At 55.8% G+C, this 16,183-nt stretch overlaps 1 protein-coding gene and 1 long non-coding RNA gene across 2 annotated transcripts; one reads left to right on the forward strand and one right to left on the reverse strand.

The window, feature by feature from the left end:
- Window positions 1-4,309: 4,309 nt before the first annotated feature.
- IGFBP4 (insulin like growth factor binding protein 4) lies at window positions 4,310-14,530 on the reverse strand. Its single transcript, XM_010960444.3, has 4 exons — window positions 13,899-14,530; window positions 7,004-7,161; window positions 6,170-6,304; window positions 4,310-5,581 (listed from the first exon to the last, which is right to left on the reverse strand). Exons 1-4 carry the CDS (start codon window positions 14,245-14,247, stop codon window positions 5,447-5,449), a joined length of 777 nt encoding a protein of 258 aa, XP_010958746.1. The 5' UTR covers window positions 14,248-14,530; the 3' UTR covers window positions 4,310-5,446.
- On the forward strand, window positions 12,693-13,833 carry LOC105073234 (uncharacterized). Its single transcript, XR_006726837.2, has 3 exons — window positions 12,693-13,084; window positions 13,237-13,341; window positions 13,650-13,833. It is a non-coding gene; the product is annotated as an uncharacterized LOC105073234 (long non-coding RNA).
- Window positions 14,531-16,183: the final 1,653 nt, after the last annotated feature.

The raw sequence follows: 16,183 nt of genomic DNA on the forward strand, positions 1-16,183 counted from the left end.
GGTTCCAATCAGGAGAACTGGTTCCCGGACCGTAGAGGGCACATGGGGGAGGGAGACTGGAACCTCACAACCTCACTGTGCACCCCAGCACCCCTCCCCAGGGTGTGGGACCCTTTTGTCTCCCAGAGGGGCCTCACACACAGCCACAGGAAGACTAGGTGAGGCAGGGAAGTTTTAGGGGGACTGGACCACCTTTTCCTACCCAGTAGTCTAACCATACACCCCAGACCTCTGCCCATGGTTAGATGACCAGACCACAGGGGAGAGAAGAAACTGCAGGAGAGAAGGGGCCTGGAGGGAGGAGAAAGGGCTGCAAACACAGAGAGTAGAAGCAAGGGAAGGCCCTACAAACCATCAGTCCCAGCTGGATCTTATTACAAATGGGGTCAGAGGTCTTGAGAAGGAAGTCGAATAGAACCACCTACTGAACTGGGCCCTAGGCCCTATTCTTGCCTTCTGCCCACTGGTCTTCACAGGAATTCTATAGATAGAAATGAGCATCCCCGTTTGACAGACGGGATAACTGAGGCTCACCGGAGTAAAAGGTTTTACCTGCCCAACCTCACCCAGGGGGTTAAGCAACCAGGTCTGTCTGAGACAGAGTCTGGGTACCAGGCTGCCCTCTACAAAGTCAAGGCTGCCTTGGCAGCCCTTCCCTGCTGTCTCCAGACTTGGACCAGGTGGGAGTTCAGTTCTGGAGGAATCTACCCTCCCCGACCAGGGCCTGCTCTAGTTTCCCAAACCTCGCCCGCCCAGCTCCAGCCTCTGTCTCCAGGCCCAGAGTGAAAGGGTGAAACAGACTCCCTGGTCGTGGCTTGGGGCCAGGGTTCTAATCCTGGCTCTGAGTGACGCTGGCACCTGAGCCTCAACTTCCCCATCGATAAAATGGACCGAGTTATCTGAAACTGAGTTGGACAGTCTGATTTCCTTCCTCACCCTCCATTCCTGTCATCCTGAACAAACCTAGAGGCTTCCCCTTGGCTTAGTTGGTCTTCAGAAGGTTCTGACCTCAATTTCAGAATTTAGAGTCAGCATGGCGGCCAAGAGAACAAGGGGACCCAGCCAGCCATAGAAGCTGCTAATCTCCATCTCTCCCTGAGGGGACTTCACTGCTGCCTCCACTGAAAGTAATTTGTCATGCCCTGAATTAAGTGATTCCAACAAAGGTTTAATTTCAGTTTAATGGCTCTGTTTTTATGTGTAATTAAATACCATTGCATGGCAAAAATATGTTGTTTGCACTTTAGAGGCTGGGTAAGGGCCCAGGAGCCAATCCCACCCGGTTTCCACTCCGGCTCCACCAGCCCCTCCCCTAGCCTGGCTGGAATTGTCCAGACCTTGGAGGAGGGGGCTGGGGATCTGGGGAAGGGAGGGGGGCAGGGAGGGGAGAGGTGGTCCTGGTGGTGCCTGCTCACTCATTAGAGTATGTTTCTAATTATCTACAGCACCCCCACTTCTACACCCCCAACCCTCCCCAGCTTCCAGGATCCCAGAGTGGACAGGTTACTCTGACAGTGAGGATCTAATTAGACCCATGGCTGACTGGCATGGTGTCCACTACTTCCTGCTCGGGGCATGCATGTGCCCAAAAGTCTGCTGCACTGTCCCTCCTCCCCTTTGACTATGCTTCCTCCCCTTTGACCCTCTCCCCTGACTCACAAAGTGCCCCTGTCCTCCTCTCTTCCCTATGACAACCCGAGATCCCAGCTGCCAGCCTGCCTCCCAGCTCCATCCAACCACATCATCTTGACTTTCTCTTTCTAGGTCAGAAGTGACATGGCCATAGGGGTCTGGAATGCAGGGGGAGTTTCTCCAGTTAGGAATGTTTCAGGGTCATTTACCACACAGCCATATCCCCTCCCCAGGAAAGGGGGGCCAAGCAGGAGCCCCAAGTCCGGCATGCCTCATAACATTCCTGGAGTAACTTAGCAGTGGAATCTGGCCCAGAGGACAGAGGGGTTGGGACAAGCAGCCTTTTCCTGGAAGGAGCTGAAGGAATGGCCATGTCTGGAACCTCAGGGCCCAGATAGAAGGGGCTAGGAGGATTGGCCAGCACTCCAGAGATTCCCCCACCTGAATCCAATATAGGAGTCAATCCACGTCTCCATTTTTTTTTTTTTTCGTCTCTATCCCACCTTGCCTTCTTGACAGTGGAAAACCCAGCCCCCAATCCTCAGCCGACATCAGGTCTTGATCTCCACTAATAAGCTGGGGAATGGAAAACAAATGCTTGAAGCATATCAGCACCAATGGGCTAGGGGACCCCCTCCACCCCCTGCTCCAAACCACAGTAGGGGGAATGACATTTCTTGGGGAGGCAGGGCAGAGCACTCAAGGACTTTGGTTTTAAGTTATTCCAGGTATGGTGGCCCCACCAGGACACAAGAGTTGGGTCCTTGCCACCTCCTCCCTTCTACCTCTGCCAGGATGCCGATGCCCAAGGCAATTCCAGTGACCATTCAAGGGGATTTGGGAGGACCTGGGTGCAAAGCAGACCAGCAATTCCTCTCTAGAGCCTGGTTCTCCCCACCGTGACACTGCCCAGGACAGTTCACTTCCTCTGGCCTGCCAGTGGTAGAGGGTGTCCACATGGACTTGGAGCTGCTTTTGTTTCCTTCTTTTTTGACAACTCAGACCTGGCTCCCAGATCATGGAGGCAAGCCCCAGGGGTGGAGAGGGGGCGTTTCTGTGGGATGTGGGATTCTTGCTCCCAAAGTGCACATCCTCTAGTCTCTGATGCCAGACCGCTCCCCACAGACCCTGCAGTGAGGACATCTAATGAGCGGGAAGTCACTCATTCACAGCCAGGAGGGAAATACATATGTACTCTGTGAATTTCATTCTTCTCCTCTCATCCCACACATGCACACTCAGATCCACACAGCCCACACAGACACACCACACAAACATGCACCACATCCACACACACCCAGACCAGGGACACAAGCCCTGTAAAAGCCCATCATCTCACTCACAGTTCAGATATCACTTTGCCATATGCACACACTATAAATACAAATATATCACAAAGGCACATCCCAGGTCACACGTGCAGCTCCTCCCACAGCAGACCCAGCTTTTTTTTTCCCAACTCCAAAGGCCCATGAGGCAAAAAAAAAAAAAAAGGACCTCTTCCCACCCATTCCAAAAATGCAAGGGTAGAACATTGGAAGGGGGAACTGGAGATGAGTGGGGAATTTGAAGAGATGCCTCTCAGCAAGAGATACTCTCTCTACACTTGGCTTAGGAACCTAAAACTTAATCATCAGCCTACACTCACCTCCTCCCCCAGCCTGCCTCGGATTCGGCCCCAGAAGCAGAGGGCTCTGTGGACCAAGGGATGGTCACTTTGTTGTTTATCTCCTGCAGCTGCAAGATGCCACCACTGAGGTGGAGCTACAGAGATAAGGATGGCAGCCCCAGACTCAGGAATCACACTGCACAGGTGCCAGTACATCAAGGACCAGTGAAATCGAGAGGCCTGGGAGCCCCTTAGGAGCCAGGGAGGGGCTAGGTATCCAGGAGACAGTGGGACTGGAGGGAGCTCCCCCAGAGTGCCGCAGACTCCATGCAGTCCCCAGGCTGTCCGTGACCTCCTGGGAAGGGGCCCCATCCAAGAAGTCACACACACACACACACACACACACACACACACACGCACGCACATACACAACAGAGGTTGAGGGCGGGTGAGGAGTGAGCACTGGGAGATGATCAGGAATCTAGTCGCACCAATTCTGGGGCTGGTGCTGACAGCCCACAGCCTGGGGAGCCCAGGAGAGCAAGATCAAAGATGTCCCCACGCCCAAACCCCTCAGAATCAAATCTCAGCCCAACCCCGCAGTCAGGAATCTAGGCAGTCAGAGTTGTGGAATGTGTTGGAGAGCTTACCTTCTTTCCCCAGCTTCAGGGCAGTACCTCCCCACCAACTAAACTGATAAATCAAATCCAGACACAAACCCAATCTGCCTGATGCCCTAGGAAATGCCCCAGCTTCACACACCAGCGGATCCCAGAAATAGCTCTGGCCCAGCAGGTCTGTCCTTGCTCCCTCCCTCTCTTCAGAAGCCATGATTTGCCCACCAGGAGTCTGAACACAGACAGCACAGACTTTGGGTTCAGAGAAATCCCCTAGGAAGAGGCTGCAGGGAAGAGGAGGGTGAATTGGCTGACCCTTTGCAGTCCTTTACCAGGTCTCCCAACTCCCCGTGCATCCTTGTCCCTTAGTTGTAAATAAATCAACCAAACACCATCTTCTAGGGTTTTGTTTTTTTTTTTTTTTTTTTTGGTTTTGTTCTGTTTTGTTAAAAAAAAAAAAAAAAAAAAAAAAGACAAGACATCATGGCCAACTGGTAGGTTCCTAAGTCTCTTTCCATCCAGTCAAGCCAGAAAATGCCCAAGGGGTAAGGAAACATAGGGGAGGAAGGTCCAGGGAAGGAGGTGTGGGGAGAGAGACAGAGCCACAGGCAGTGAGCCACTGAAGGATGGAGTCAGCTTGGTGACTTCCTGGCTGTGACCACAAATGGGGGAAGAAGCAAGACCCCAGGTAAGTCCCTCACCTCCCAGCACGCGGTTCCTTTTCTCCATCAGGCACGTGAAGTCCGATTGTGCATTCTTTCCTCCTACTCTGACTGCTCAGAGGTGGGTCCCACGTCTTCAGCCCTCTGTCCTGCAGGACTTCCTCTGACCCTCTTCCCTCCACTGTGGCAGGGTCTCAGTTGCTAGGCAACCAAGCTGATGGTACAACACCCAACCCAAAGGTGGGCTTCTCTCTGCAGGTCCTGCCCCCTGGAGGGAACTGGGGAGGATGTGAAGGGGAGCCTGGCTGGCCGTAGCTTTGGGATTGGGTCTGAGTCTCCTAACTACTGAGTTACCTGCTACCCTACACCTTCTCTATGGCCTCCACCCTATGACTAGATTGAAAGGAGGGACAATGGTCAATGTCCCTGTCTACTCTCCTCCCCTGATAATGGGAATGGGACTCTTCTTGTCCCACAGACTTGTGCTCACCTTGTAGGAGGTGGCCCCATATGTCTAAATCAGAAGGAGACAGAATAGGAGCCCCCAGGGCTGAAAACTAGAGCTGGCAGGTAGTATGTGTCAAGAAATGTTTTCAGATGGCTGGATGGATGAATGAATGAATGAATGAATGAATGAATGAATGAATCTAGGATTGATTTGGAAACACACCAGGGCTCCCTGTTGCCACTCACAGACCTCTGGGGCTATCTAAGCCCAGAGAGGACACCCCTAGGCTTTGGCTCACCCCAAAGGCACACTCATGCTCATAACACACACACACACACCACACACACACATACACTCGGAGGGAAACTTCTGGGCCAGAGACAGAGCCAGGACTCAGACCCAGGCTCCAGGTCAGCTCTGCAGCCGCCAGGGGAGGGGGCAGCAGGGGGCACTGAGCCCCCCCGCCTGCTGGCAGGGCTCACTCGCGGAAGCTGTCAGCCAGCTGGTGGCAGTCCAGCTCCCCCTTTGGCTCCAGGCCCCCCGGAAGCTTCACTCCCGTCTTCCGGTCCACACACCAGCATTTGCCGCGCTGCCCATCCAGGGCTGGGTGGCACTGCCAAGGCAAGGGTGTGAGAGGTCAGTTCTCAGGCAGCCAGCCCCAATCCCAGCCCAGCCCCCCAGTCAGACAGTTGCTCCAAGATGTCCTCTGAGGGCAGAGGCTTTCTTGAGTACGGGTCCTCTGAGCTCACTGGACTGCAGTAAACTTGGCCAAGAAGGAAAGGTCCAGAGAGTGTGGGGACATCCAGGGACAAGGAGAACAGCTCACAGGAATGGACGGCAGGGCATGAGGGTGTCGGGGGGCAGAGGTTGGCAGGAGTGCCAGGTCTGCATCACAGATGGTGAACACAGAGGTGATAGAAACAGCCCTGGATGGACAGGTACGATAACTGGCCCGTCATTTGCGTGCTCTGTGACTTTGGATCAGCCTCTTCCCTTTCCTGCCTCAGTTTCCTCATCTGCCAACAAATGAGTGGGCAAAATGAGCTGAGGTCCTGAGGCAGGTGGCAGGTTTGGGGAAGATCCATGAGGCGCGGTTTGGGATGGGGAGCCTCCCCCTTCCTGAGCCCCCCATCCTGGACATCCTGGACATCCTGGAGCCGAGGCCAGGACCAAGCCGGCAGAGATGGAGACAGAGACCCACCTGCTTGGGGTGGAAGTTGCCATTGCGGTCGCAGTTGGGGATGGGGATGATGTAGAGGTCCTCGTGGGTGCGGCTCTGGGAGGCGGCCAGCCGCTCCAGCGCCCGGTGCAGCTCACTCTGGCAGGAGCCCTGGGGCTGGAAAAGGGGGAAGAGGAAACTGCTCAGTAGAAGGCAGAGAGGCAGGACTGAAGGCTCTGAAAGGAGGGTTCAGACCTGGAGGTCAAGGAGGGGCTTGGGTTCAGGGCAGAGCAGAGGGACATTGAGAGAGGATCTTGAGTCAAAGAGCTTCTAAAAAGGAGGCATATGAAATGAAGGGATCTCGTGGGGAAAGGGAACCTATGGAGAAGGACAGGAAGGGGATGATTTCCACGCAGGAAGGATGGATGAAATCATTTAATTAACAGCTTGTAAGATCCAGGCACCGATCCATCAGAACCACCCATCAGAAAGGACATTAGCCAGACCCTGGAGCAGGGTCCCAGGGCTCCCTGCTACAGCCAGCATGAACCCTTTAGTTACCGAGAAGCTCTGGGGTGTGGGGATCCATGGGAAGGGCCAAGGAACATCAGGAGGCTCGAGGCCACCACTATTTCCCAACCAGTACAGAAGGGTCTCAGTATTTAACAATAACTTCAGCTGTCCCAGTGTCTAGAACTGATGAGCAGGAAAGCAATGTCTAGGATAGGAAGGAGGACTTTCTGGGTCCCGATGACGCGTGCTAGGTGCGTCCGGCACACAGCAGACATCCAAAGGATGTTCGCTGAATGGACATGATCCAGATCTGGTGGTGGTGGGTGGGCCTGTGCACATGCGCATTTGGTCAGAGGTCCTCACCACCGGCCGGGCTTCCTCCCGAGGCACCCCGATGACCTTCATCTTGCCCCCGCTGGTGCTCCGGTCTCGAATTTTGGCGAAGTGTTTCTGCAGGCACCTGCGGTCATGGGCACTGCAGGGGCTGAAGCTGTTGTTGGGGTGGTCACCCTCGTCCTTGTCTGCAGTCAGGTCAAGATGGGGAGAGGTCAGCACCGGGAAAGGACAAGGCCCCACATCAACCCAGCCTCCTGTCTGTTTTCTCCTTCCTGGGGAGTCTCCAGCTTGGTGCTGGGGAAGAGTTGGGGGGCCTGGTATTGGGAAGAAATGAAAGCAGCACCCAGGCTTCCCCCCCTACTCCCCTGGGTCTCCTCAGGAGAATATGCCTCTTGAGGTCCTTGACTTGTCCCTCACCCCACCCAGTCCAGCCCTCAGATGAGTCACCAGCTGCAGCTGCCCAGACAGCAGGAGGGTCCCCTGGGCCCTGCAGGGAGGTCTAAGGAAGGCAGGAGGGGGGACACCGGATCTTGTTCCTCTTCCATTCAGCTCTTCCTCCCATCCCCCTCTCTGTCTGCCCTTTCTTCCCATCTCCTTTCCTGCTCTTTTCAGCATCTGGCTGAGCCAGCCAGGGGATCCCCAGGGCTGTCGGCTCGGCTGACCCTCTTCCAAATGGCCAGAATCAAAGTTTCCATGAGTGATGAGAAATCTGGCCCAAGGACTCTCTCTATTGGCTGGACAGGAGGAAAGAAGTGGGAGTGAGTGTGTATGCCTGCATGTGACTGTGTGCCTGTGCGTATGTGACACTGTGTAGCCCCCAGGACCAAGAGAACACCCTCACACATCCTTTCAGACCCCCACCCCAAAGTCTCCCATCCTTAGACATCAGCCCCCATCCAGAGCGTATCTGCTGCTCAGAGCCGAGGCACTGGGGATCTGGAGATGGGGGTGGTGAAGCTGGACTGCCACCCTCTCCCTGAAGGTGGGCTCTTAAGGGCTTCTTAAGGGCTCTATCTGAACTCAAGAGAGATCTCATCCAGAAGTCCCAGAACTGCAACCACTGCTCCTCCATCCAGGCAGCCCAAACCAGAAGGCAGGGCTGAGCTGGAGAAAGAGGACGCAAGATCTCTCCACAGATCTGCGCCACCTCTGAAATGCTTGGGCTTGGCAGCTTGCTGCTGACCAGAGCGCAGAGCGCCCTGGCCAGCATTCCAGATGTTGGCAGCCAGACAGAAGGTTACATCTGGTTTGCGTCAGGATTTTTTTTTTCCTGAGGAGTTAGCAGGTTCCTCCATGTGTGGCAGCAGTCCCAGAGCTGCCTCTGGGTCAAATGGTATTTTTCTGGCCAAGCCAAAGTTAGTTGGGGAGTTAGTTCTCTTTTTATTTTCCTCATTGGGGGTGGGGGGTAAGGGGAAGCATGTGGATAAAGGGCAACCAGGCACAGAGGAATCTAGACCCCCAGAAAGTCTTCGTCAAGATTCAACGCCAAACATTATTTATAAAATTGAGTCACCAAGTATAGGAAGAGGTTTTGTCACGGGTGCAGGGCTGGCTTAGAAAAAAATAATCAGAGGGGAGGAATCAATGAAGCAGATAGATACAATCTCTCCTTCTGCATATTTAACAGCCCAAGAAGGACAGTCTGGAGGGGACTTCTGTCCCAAAAGATGACACCGGTTCCCGAAGGTCAACCAAGGAGAAGCCACTACAGCAAGCCCTCCCAGCTGGTGTGGGCAACAGAAGAAGAGGTGGATAAATTTCCGAAGACCAGGATTGTGCCAAGGGGGCCATGAGAAGATGGACCCTGCACCCTCAGCTATGAACCAGAGATCTGGGATCCAGGCTCTTCCCTGAAAACCCTCTCAAGGAAATTTCTGGCCAAGAAGACCCAGGCTGGCCAGTGACCACCACCCCCCCATACCACGTCTGCCTTGCACAAAGCCATGAGACTTGTGGATGAGGTCACAGCATTGCAGGGGTGTAGGCTGGAGCTGGGGATTAGAGAGAAAGGAAACAGAGGCCCTAAAAGAATTAGAGCCCAATGTGGGGACAACAGAGGCTGAGCTGAGCGGGGAACAGAGGGACCACAGTTCTACCAGGACAGGCCGGAAGGATTACAAGGACTCCTTTGCCACAACCCAGGACACTACCTTGAGGGCACCCCTCAACCCGGAGAGGTTTTGTTGTCTTTCCTTTGAGTTTGCTTTCTTTTCTAATGCACGGGGCTGCCTTAGGAGGTAGAGAGCTCCTGGCCCTGGCGGTGTGGTGCGGGGGGTGGCAGAGCCCTCAAGGACCCGGAGATCTGCAGCAGAAGTTTGACAACTCTCCAACATTGTGTTTCTATGGGTCAAAGTTCACAAATGACAGACAGGGGATGATGAAGGGATATTTGGAATGTTTATCCCTTAACTTCAGAAGTACCATTAAGGGGGACAACTGGGTCTGCTCACTGAAACCCGGGGTTACCTGGGGCTTAGGGCGAGCCTGGAAGGATGGTTCGTGTTCTTGTGTCGGCAGGGCCCCCCGTCACATGGGGGAGTGAGCTGGGGAAAGCCGAGCAGGCAGCCTGCCTGGCCTCCCCCTCCTTGATTTCCCCACCACCCAGCAGACTCATTACCAGCTCTTGTCTCAGCTTAGAGCAGAACACAGCAGACAGGGAGGGTGGCTCCGTACTTATCCTCACAGGGACATGGGCACACAGAGTCTGTCCATACCTGCCAGCTCAGACACGGGCTGGGACACAAGAATCACAAACATATACAAACAGTCACGTGTCCGGACACACACTTGTCCGCACGTGCACACCCACATGCACCCAGGCACTCTGACCCTGCCCTGGGCAGGACACAGACCCAGGGCTGAGCACACCGACTGCACCCGGGTGTTGACTTTCCACTTAATCTGTAACTTTTCCTTGCCCAGCCTTGTTTAACCAGCAGACTCAGGTCCCACCCCAAGATCCACCCCTAGGCACTAGGTTTGGGTGGGTGAGGGTCATAGCCTTGAGTCTCTAAAAAAATGTTTTCCTCTCTAAAACTGACTAAAGACTTGCTACTTCCCTGCTCATGTAGGACGTCCAGCTGGTACTGCTCACCCAGGTGGTACCCTCTAGAAAAACCCACTGAGCTTGAGCTGGAATCAGGCCTGACCTCCCTCCTCCAAAGGTCAGGCCTCCTGACCTCTGAAAGGCTTGTTTGGGAGGTGGAGCTTCACAGGCAGTCCAGGTCACCTCTTCACGCCCCATTGGAGTGAGGCCAATGACATCCAGCCACAGAGAAAGGGAAAACACCCAAAGAAGAGGCTTCACAGTTTGGGCACCAATGGCTGCAAAGTTCATGGTCAGAGCCAGAGGGTTTCTTCTTTCTTGCTGCTGGATTTCACCCCTATGATTTCGCCTCAATTCCAGCCCCGCCACCCACCCAAGACACCCAGGGTGAGGCTGGGAGGTAGGTGGGCCCAGCTACCCAGACATGATCTGGAGGGTCACCCACCTGACCTGCAAGAAAGACCTTTTCCTTCTTTCCCTGGACTCTGTCTGGAGAAGCCAAGACCACCCACGCCGGGCACCAGACCTTTCTTTGAGGTCTAGCTCAATGGGTGTCTCCCTCACCCTTGTGCCATGCTGCTGGCTTCAGACTGAAAAGTCAGAGAAGGACAGCTGGGCCCCCGCTTCCTGGGTTTACAGCAGCAAAAGTCACCGAAGTCCGCTCTACCTCTCTCTGCTCCCCTGCATGTCCCCCAAAGTCCCAGCATCGGAGGAGTTAAGTTTCGACTTAAATCCATTCACCTTCCTCTACATCACCATCTTCATCACTGCCCCAATATTGAGCTCTTACTCCATGCCAGACACCCCAGCCCTGTGAGGTGGGTCCTACCATCAGCCCCTTTTTACAGATGAGGAAATGAAGTAGACCAGGGGGTTGGGGGGAGAAAAGACTTATCTCAGCAGCTACTATGTCTTTAAATGGAAAGACTCCTGATACCCGAGGCACCAATAATTCTGGCTTTGCCAAAACTAAAGGAAAAATGTGAAGCAGCCATGCTCCTCCTCCTTCCCCCTCCCCCCAGGCACAGAATTTCTGGGAAGGCCCTGTTCCCATGACATGACTGGATTCCCAGTACTGAAGTAGGGGGGACAATATTTGCTGTGTTGACTAAAAATTAACCCAGCCTGCCTGTTCCCTAACCCTGTCCCAGAGGGACCCAGGGCACAGCTTGGGAACTCCCCAGCCCAAAGGCTGACCTTCCCACTGTCCACTCCCCCAGATTCTGAGAGTCGAGGGTCAGGACACTGATGCAGAATCCTGGACTTCTGACGCACATGTCCCACCCCGCCCCCACCTCGAATGGCCTGAGCAGTGTTAATCCACAACCTTTTCTGGCTCAGAAAGCTGGGACGGGGGTCATGGAGGAGGGCAGGGGGTGGTGATGGGGGGAAGCCTGGAGATGGATGGGGGAGACCTGCCCCCGGAGCAAAGAGTAGGCAGCCAGACCATAGCAGGCCAAGGGAGGGGGCATGCCGAATGACTGCCCACCCCCAGTCACCTGCTGAAGCTCAGCCCCAAGAGGAAAAAGCAGGAAGAAGAGCCTGATTGATCCCTCTGCCAAACTACTCCCCACGCAAGAAGGCCTGAGCCTTGGGCCGTAGGACGGACAGTGGCCTATTGACAGTGGTGGGATAAAGAGAACAGCAGGGAGGGAGGCCAAACCACTGTGTCTCATCAGAGACCCTGCAGGACCACTGCACAACTCTAGGGTGCGCCTTTCACATGATGTAGTAAGGCCCAGGCCAGGGCAGGGGGTACTTCTGGGATGACTGGGAGGTAAGAGGGGATGAACAGCTTGCTGAGTAGGTACCTGGTTTCCCCAGGGTCCTCCAGGCCTCCCCTTTCCCTCTCCTGGTATCTGCCTATACTGCAAGGGTGGAGGCCAAGGCAAGGAGGGAAAGGGGAGGGGCGTTAGAGACCTGGACCCTGTAATTCGAAGGAGCCTAAAGCCTCCTTGGTGTGCACGATGTCCACCACATCACAATCACAAACTGTTCCTGCCACCCCCCCCCAAAGCTCCTAGGGGAACAGAGTTTCTTCCACTACAGGATGGGGTGTTCCTACCCAGTCAGGGAAGAAGGGGTTCCCAAGACCGCCTGAGGGCTCTTCCGCCCCATGTCCAAGTTGGTGAGACAAGAGAATACCAGCCACCTTATCTGATGCCAGATTCCCCCTGGCCGGTGGAGGATGGAAATACAAAGGGGGGGGGGAGTGGATCCATTATACCTGGGGATCCCAAAGGCTCAGCCCTCATTCCCAGTCTGGTCTGGTCCCAGTATCCCTCCTGTCCCATGAGCACTGGCATCCCTACCCCAGAATCAGCGATTTACACCCCCAGGAACACCCCCCCTAAACCCCTGCTTCCCAGATGTGCCAGTGCCAGGCTGGCATTTCTCCTAGAATGTTTTTGCTGACCCATCTCTTGCTGCCCAGGGGCAGGAAGGGCAGAGAGGCCCGAGGCCCAGACCCCTGGGGTCCACCTCCTTCCTGTTTTCCCTGCATCCTGCTCTCCTCTGGCTAACAAGCTGCAGAGGATTGAGGAAGTGGAGCGGTCTGGGACCCAAGGCAGGAAGCTTGGGGCCTGAGTCCCAGCATCCGGACTGCAACAATGGAAGCTTCAAGCACCAGGAAAAGAGACAGACACAGACAGGGGCACAGGGAGAGCAAAACAGAGTTAGAGAGGGAACAGGAAACAGAGGCAGAGGTAGAGAAAGGCCACTAGATAGATTCCAAAAGTAACAGAGAAAGACAAGGACAAAGACCGAGAGAGAAACAGTGACGGAGACACGGAGAGGAAGAGCGACAGAAAGAGACTTCAGCAAAAGTGAGAGAAGCATGGCTGCAAGGAGAAAGAGGGGAAAAGAGAGAGAAAGAGAAAGACACTGATAATGGGCAGGAGATAGTGAGGAAAGGAGAATGTGAGAATGCTGTTCACTAGTGAAACCAGAGGTGGAGGGTCACAGCAGGAAAGGACAAAAGAGTAAGAGGAAGAAGAAAAGGGCTGAGAAAGAATTTAAGGAGAAACTGAAAGTCTCGCTGAGAAAAGGAAAAGAGAGACAGTGTAAGAATGAGTTTAGGGCAAAGGGCCTTCGAAACCTCTCTGTCTCTCTCTTTCTCTTTCCCCCACCCCCCTTCTCTACTCCCTATCCCGTTAGGTTTCTGCAGCTCTGGGCTGGGAGCCAAGACTTGTTTCTTTTCTGCCACTTTTAACAGCACCTGCCAGGAGAAAGGAGTAGGAAACCTGTGCCCCAGGACAGGAGCAGGTGCCCAGGCCTGGCAGAGAGACCCCTACCTTCCCAATGCCATCCAGAGAGCTAGGTGAGCCACTCTGATGCCCCTTACCACCAAAGTCCTTCTAATTTGCATGTCCCACTGCATCCCACCTCAATGTCAACAGGCCAAGCCCTGGCTTCTCAGACCCCTGGGGTTTCATCTGTGTCCAGGGAGAGGGGAGGTCTCCGGATCAGGAATAGAAAGCCCCCTTTCCCCCAGCACCATCATCCGCATCCTCCAGGTATCTGGCCCTAGACTGCTCCCTTGCAGGCAGCGGGAGAGACCAGGTCACTTGATTTTCCACTCTTGCACCATCAGCCAGGACTACCATTGAGATCTCTTTTCCCAAATAGGCATCATCGGGAGGTTGGAGATGGAGGGATTTGGCAGAGTCTTCCTTGATGGTGTCAACAGGCTGCTGGAGACTTGATAACAGTTTCCTTGGCTGACCCTGTCCGGTTCCAGTCGGGCCCTGCCAGGTATCTGCCTTCTGCTCAACTCATAGAGGCTTTTCAAGAGCTTTCTGGGCCAGCCCGAATGGGGAAGGGGCTTCTTGGAGGGGATCACCCCAGGGAGGGCGTGCCAGGGCAGGGGCACCTTACCAGAAGGCTGCAGGCTTTCCTGGATGGCTTCGATCTCTGCCAGCTCCATGCACAAGCCTTGCCCGTGCATCAGCGTGTGCAGGGGCTTCTCCACACCCCGGGGCGGATAGCAGCGCAGGCCGGAGCCGCAGCGGGGAGTGTACACCCCGCAGGGCATCCCCTTGCCCAGGGCGCAAGTGGCGCAACAGCCGCAGCCCGGCTCTCGCACCAGCTCCTCGCAGCCCACGGGGGGGCGGCAGCGCGCCAGCTTCTCCTCGGAGCAGGGCGGGCAGTGGATGGCTTCGTCGCCCAGGCTCGGCCCGGGCCCGGCGGCCAGCAGCAGCGCGGCCACGAGGCAGAGGGGCAGCATGACCCGGCGAGGACGGGGCGCAGGGCGCGGGCAGGGAGAGCGGGCGAGCGGGCGGGCAGCCGGGGACACACGGCGGCAGAGCCCGGCGCGCCTGGAGGACCCGACCCGGAGGGCGCGGGGAGACGGGGCGGCCCCGCTGGCGGCCAAGGACGGAGCGGAGGAAGTTAGCAAGCGGGCCGGAGGGGAGCGAGCCTGGCCGCCGAGGCGCTGCGCCGCATCCTCGGCCCGGCCCGGGCGGCGGGCGGTGGGGGGGCAGGGGGCTGAGCGGCTGCCCGGGACCGGCTCCCCCGGACTTTATAGCGGCCCCTGGCCACACCCCCAGCGCCGTCCCAGAGGTGGGGGAGGGGAGAGAGGGGGAGAGGGAGACGCGGCTGTTAGGGGGAGGGGGCGCTGTCCTAAGTCGCCGCCGCCGCCTCCGCCGCTACAATATCTGAAAGTCCTTTTCTGCGGCAGAAGGAAGCCGCGCAGTTTGGAAGCCACGGCAGGCGCTGATTGCGCTTCTGAACCGGAGCCCGGCAGGGCAGAGAAGGACACGGGAAGGCTAAGGGGGCTGCTCCTTGGCCCCCTCCCTCGACCTTGCAGGATTTTTCCCCGACCCCATTGAGGCGGTCTGCAGTCCCCCGGCTGAGAGCGCGCCTCCTAGCCCGGACCCCCGGCTCCGTGGATTCAGCCTCCCTGGCCAGGGTCCTTTCCACCTCACTCCAGGGCTTCCAGCCTCAATCGCTGGAGACCAAGTCCGGTGAGGTGCGGCAAGGGGGCTCATAAGGGCCTGATGGCCCTAAAAGGTTAATAGGCTCTCTTCCTATTTGTCCCTTCCCACCTTCTCCCCTGCCTCCTATCTCCCTAGGGCTCATTTTGGCCCTTGTCCGCTCTGCCTTACCCAGGATGGCATTGACAGAGCTCCCTCCTGGAGAGGGAGGTGCCAAGACGCTTTCTCCTTCCTGGATGTTTGCTTCTACTGCTCAGACCCACTCCCACAGGGAGATTGGCTGGGGATGTTGCCACTCTCAGTTTGCAAATTCTGCATTGCACAACTCCAGGGGGCACCATTTCTCTTGTAGCCCTTGTAGATTTGGAGAGCTGTTGCGACAGTTTTCCAGCTGATGGCACTCAAGGGTTTTGAGGAAGGGGTGCCTTTTTCTAATCCACCCAGTGTTGCTATTTGGGCAGCTCTCAGGGTTGGCTAGGCCCCCTGTGAGATCCCATTGTTGCCTCTGTCCCCCACCCTTTGCCTCAGTCCTGCTGGGATTGGAGGACGTTCTAGAGTAGCATTTGGAGCAGGGACCCATCTCCTAGTTTGTCTCTCAGGTCCCCCCAGGGTTCACCTATCCTCCCCCAACAAAGGTTTCTGCTCTCCCGGAACTGGTTTCAGGATAAGGTCACCTGTCCAGGCATAGTTGATGACCCATGATGGATTTTTTTTTCTTTGCCTAGAAAGCTGCAGGGGAGCCATGCTGAAGTGCAGATCAGAGACCCTCTTCCTGCTTCCTCTCCCAGGGCAGGGGTCTTTCAGTCTCACCTGGATTGGGCCCTCTCCTACTTTCTGCAAGTGCAAAGTGTCCAGGCAATAGGAGGAAGAGGAGCTGACAGCTGGGCCTGCAGGGACAGAACCAAAAGTTGCAAACTGACGGCACCTACTGGCAACCATCAAGACTGCAGAAGGGCTGGAGGGCTCCGGCCCAGACAAGATTCTGGGATTCTCTCCATGCCATCTCACAGATGAACTAGAGTCTCTTCTGCCCCATCTGCCTTGGAGAAGGGCAAAGGTAGGTTCCTCAAGTTCCTGGGGGAATCCCAGCCTGTCCCTGATTCAGAAACTGCTCCCCAGCCCTCTCCCCTCTCTTTCACCATCACTAGACCCACCAGTTCTGCCACCAAGTTACTGTGTAAACTTGGACCCCACCCCTTGGAGCCTGAGGTGGAGGTAGGCCATCTC

Source organism: Camelus bactrianus, chromosome 16 (assembly GCF_048773025.1).
Source record: "Camelus bactrianus isolate YW-2024 breed Bactrian camel chromosome 16, ASM4877302v1, whole genome shotgun sequence".
NCBI classification, from domain to species: Eukaryota; Metazoa; Chordata; class Mammalia; order Artiodactyla; family Camelidae; genus Camelus; species Camelus bactrianus.

Excerpts from the sequence above, each read along its gene's own strand:
- IGFBP4 (XM_010960444.3), bottom strand. The coding sequence starts at position 14,247 with ATGCTGCCCCTCTGCCTCGTGGCCGCGCTGCTGCTGGCCGCCGGGCCC. Across the intron at positions 7,162-13,898 it reads GGAAAGCCTGCAGCCTTCTG|ACAAGGACGAGGGTGACCAC; the intron begins GTAAGGTGCCCC and ends ACCTGACTGCAG. Across the intron at positions 6,305-7,003 it reads GGGAGGAAGCCCGGCCGGTG|CCCCAGGGCTCCTGCCAGAG; the intron begins GTGAGGACCTCT and ends CCCCTTTTCCAG.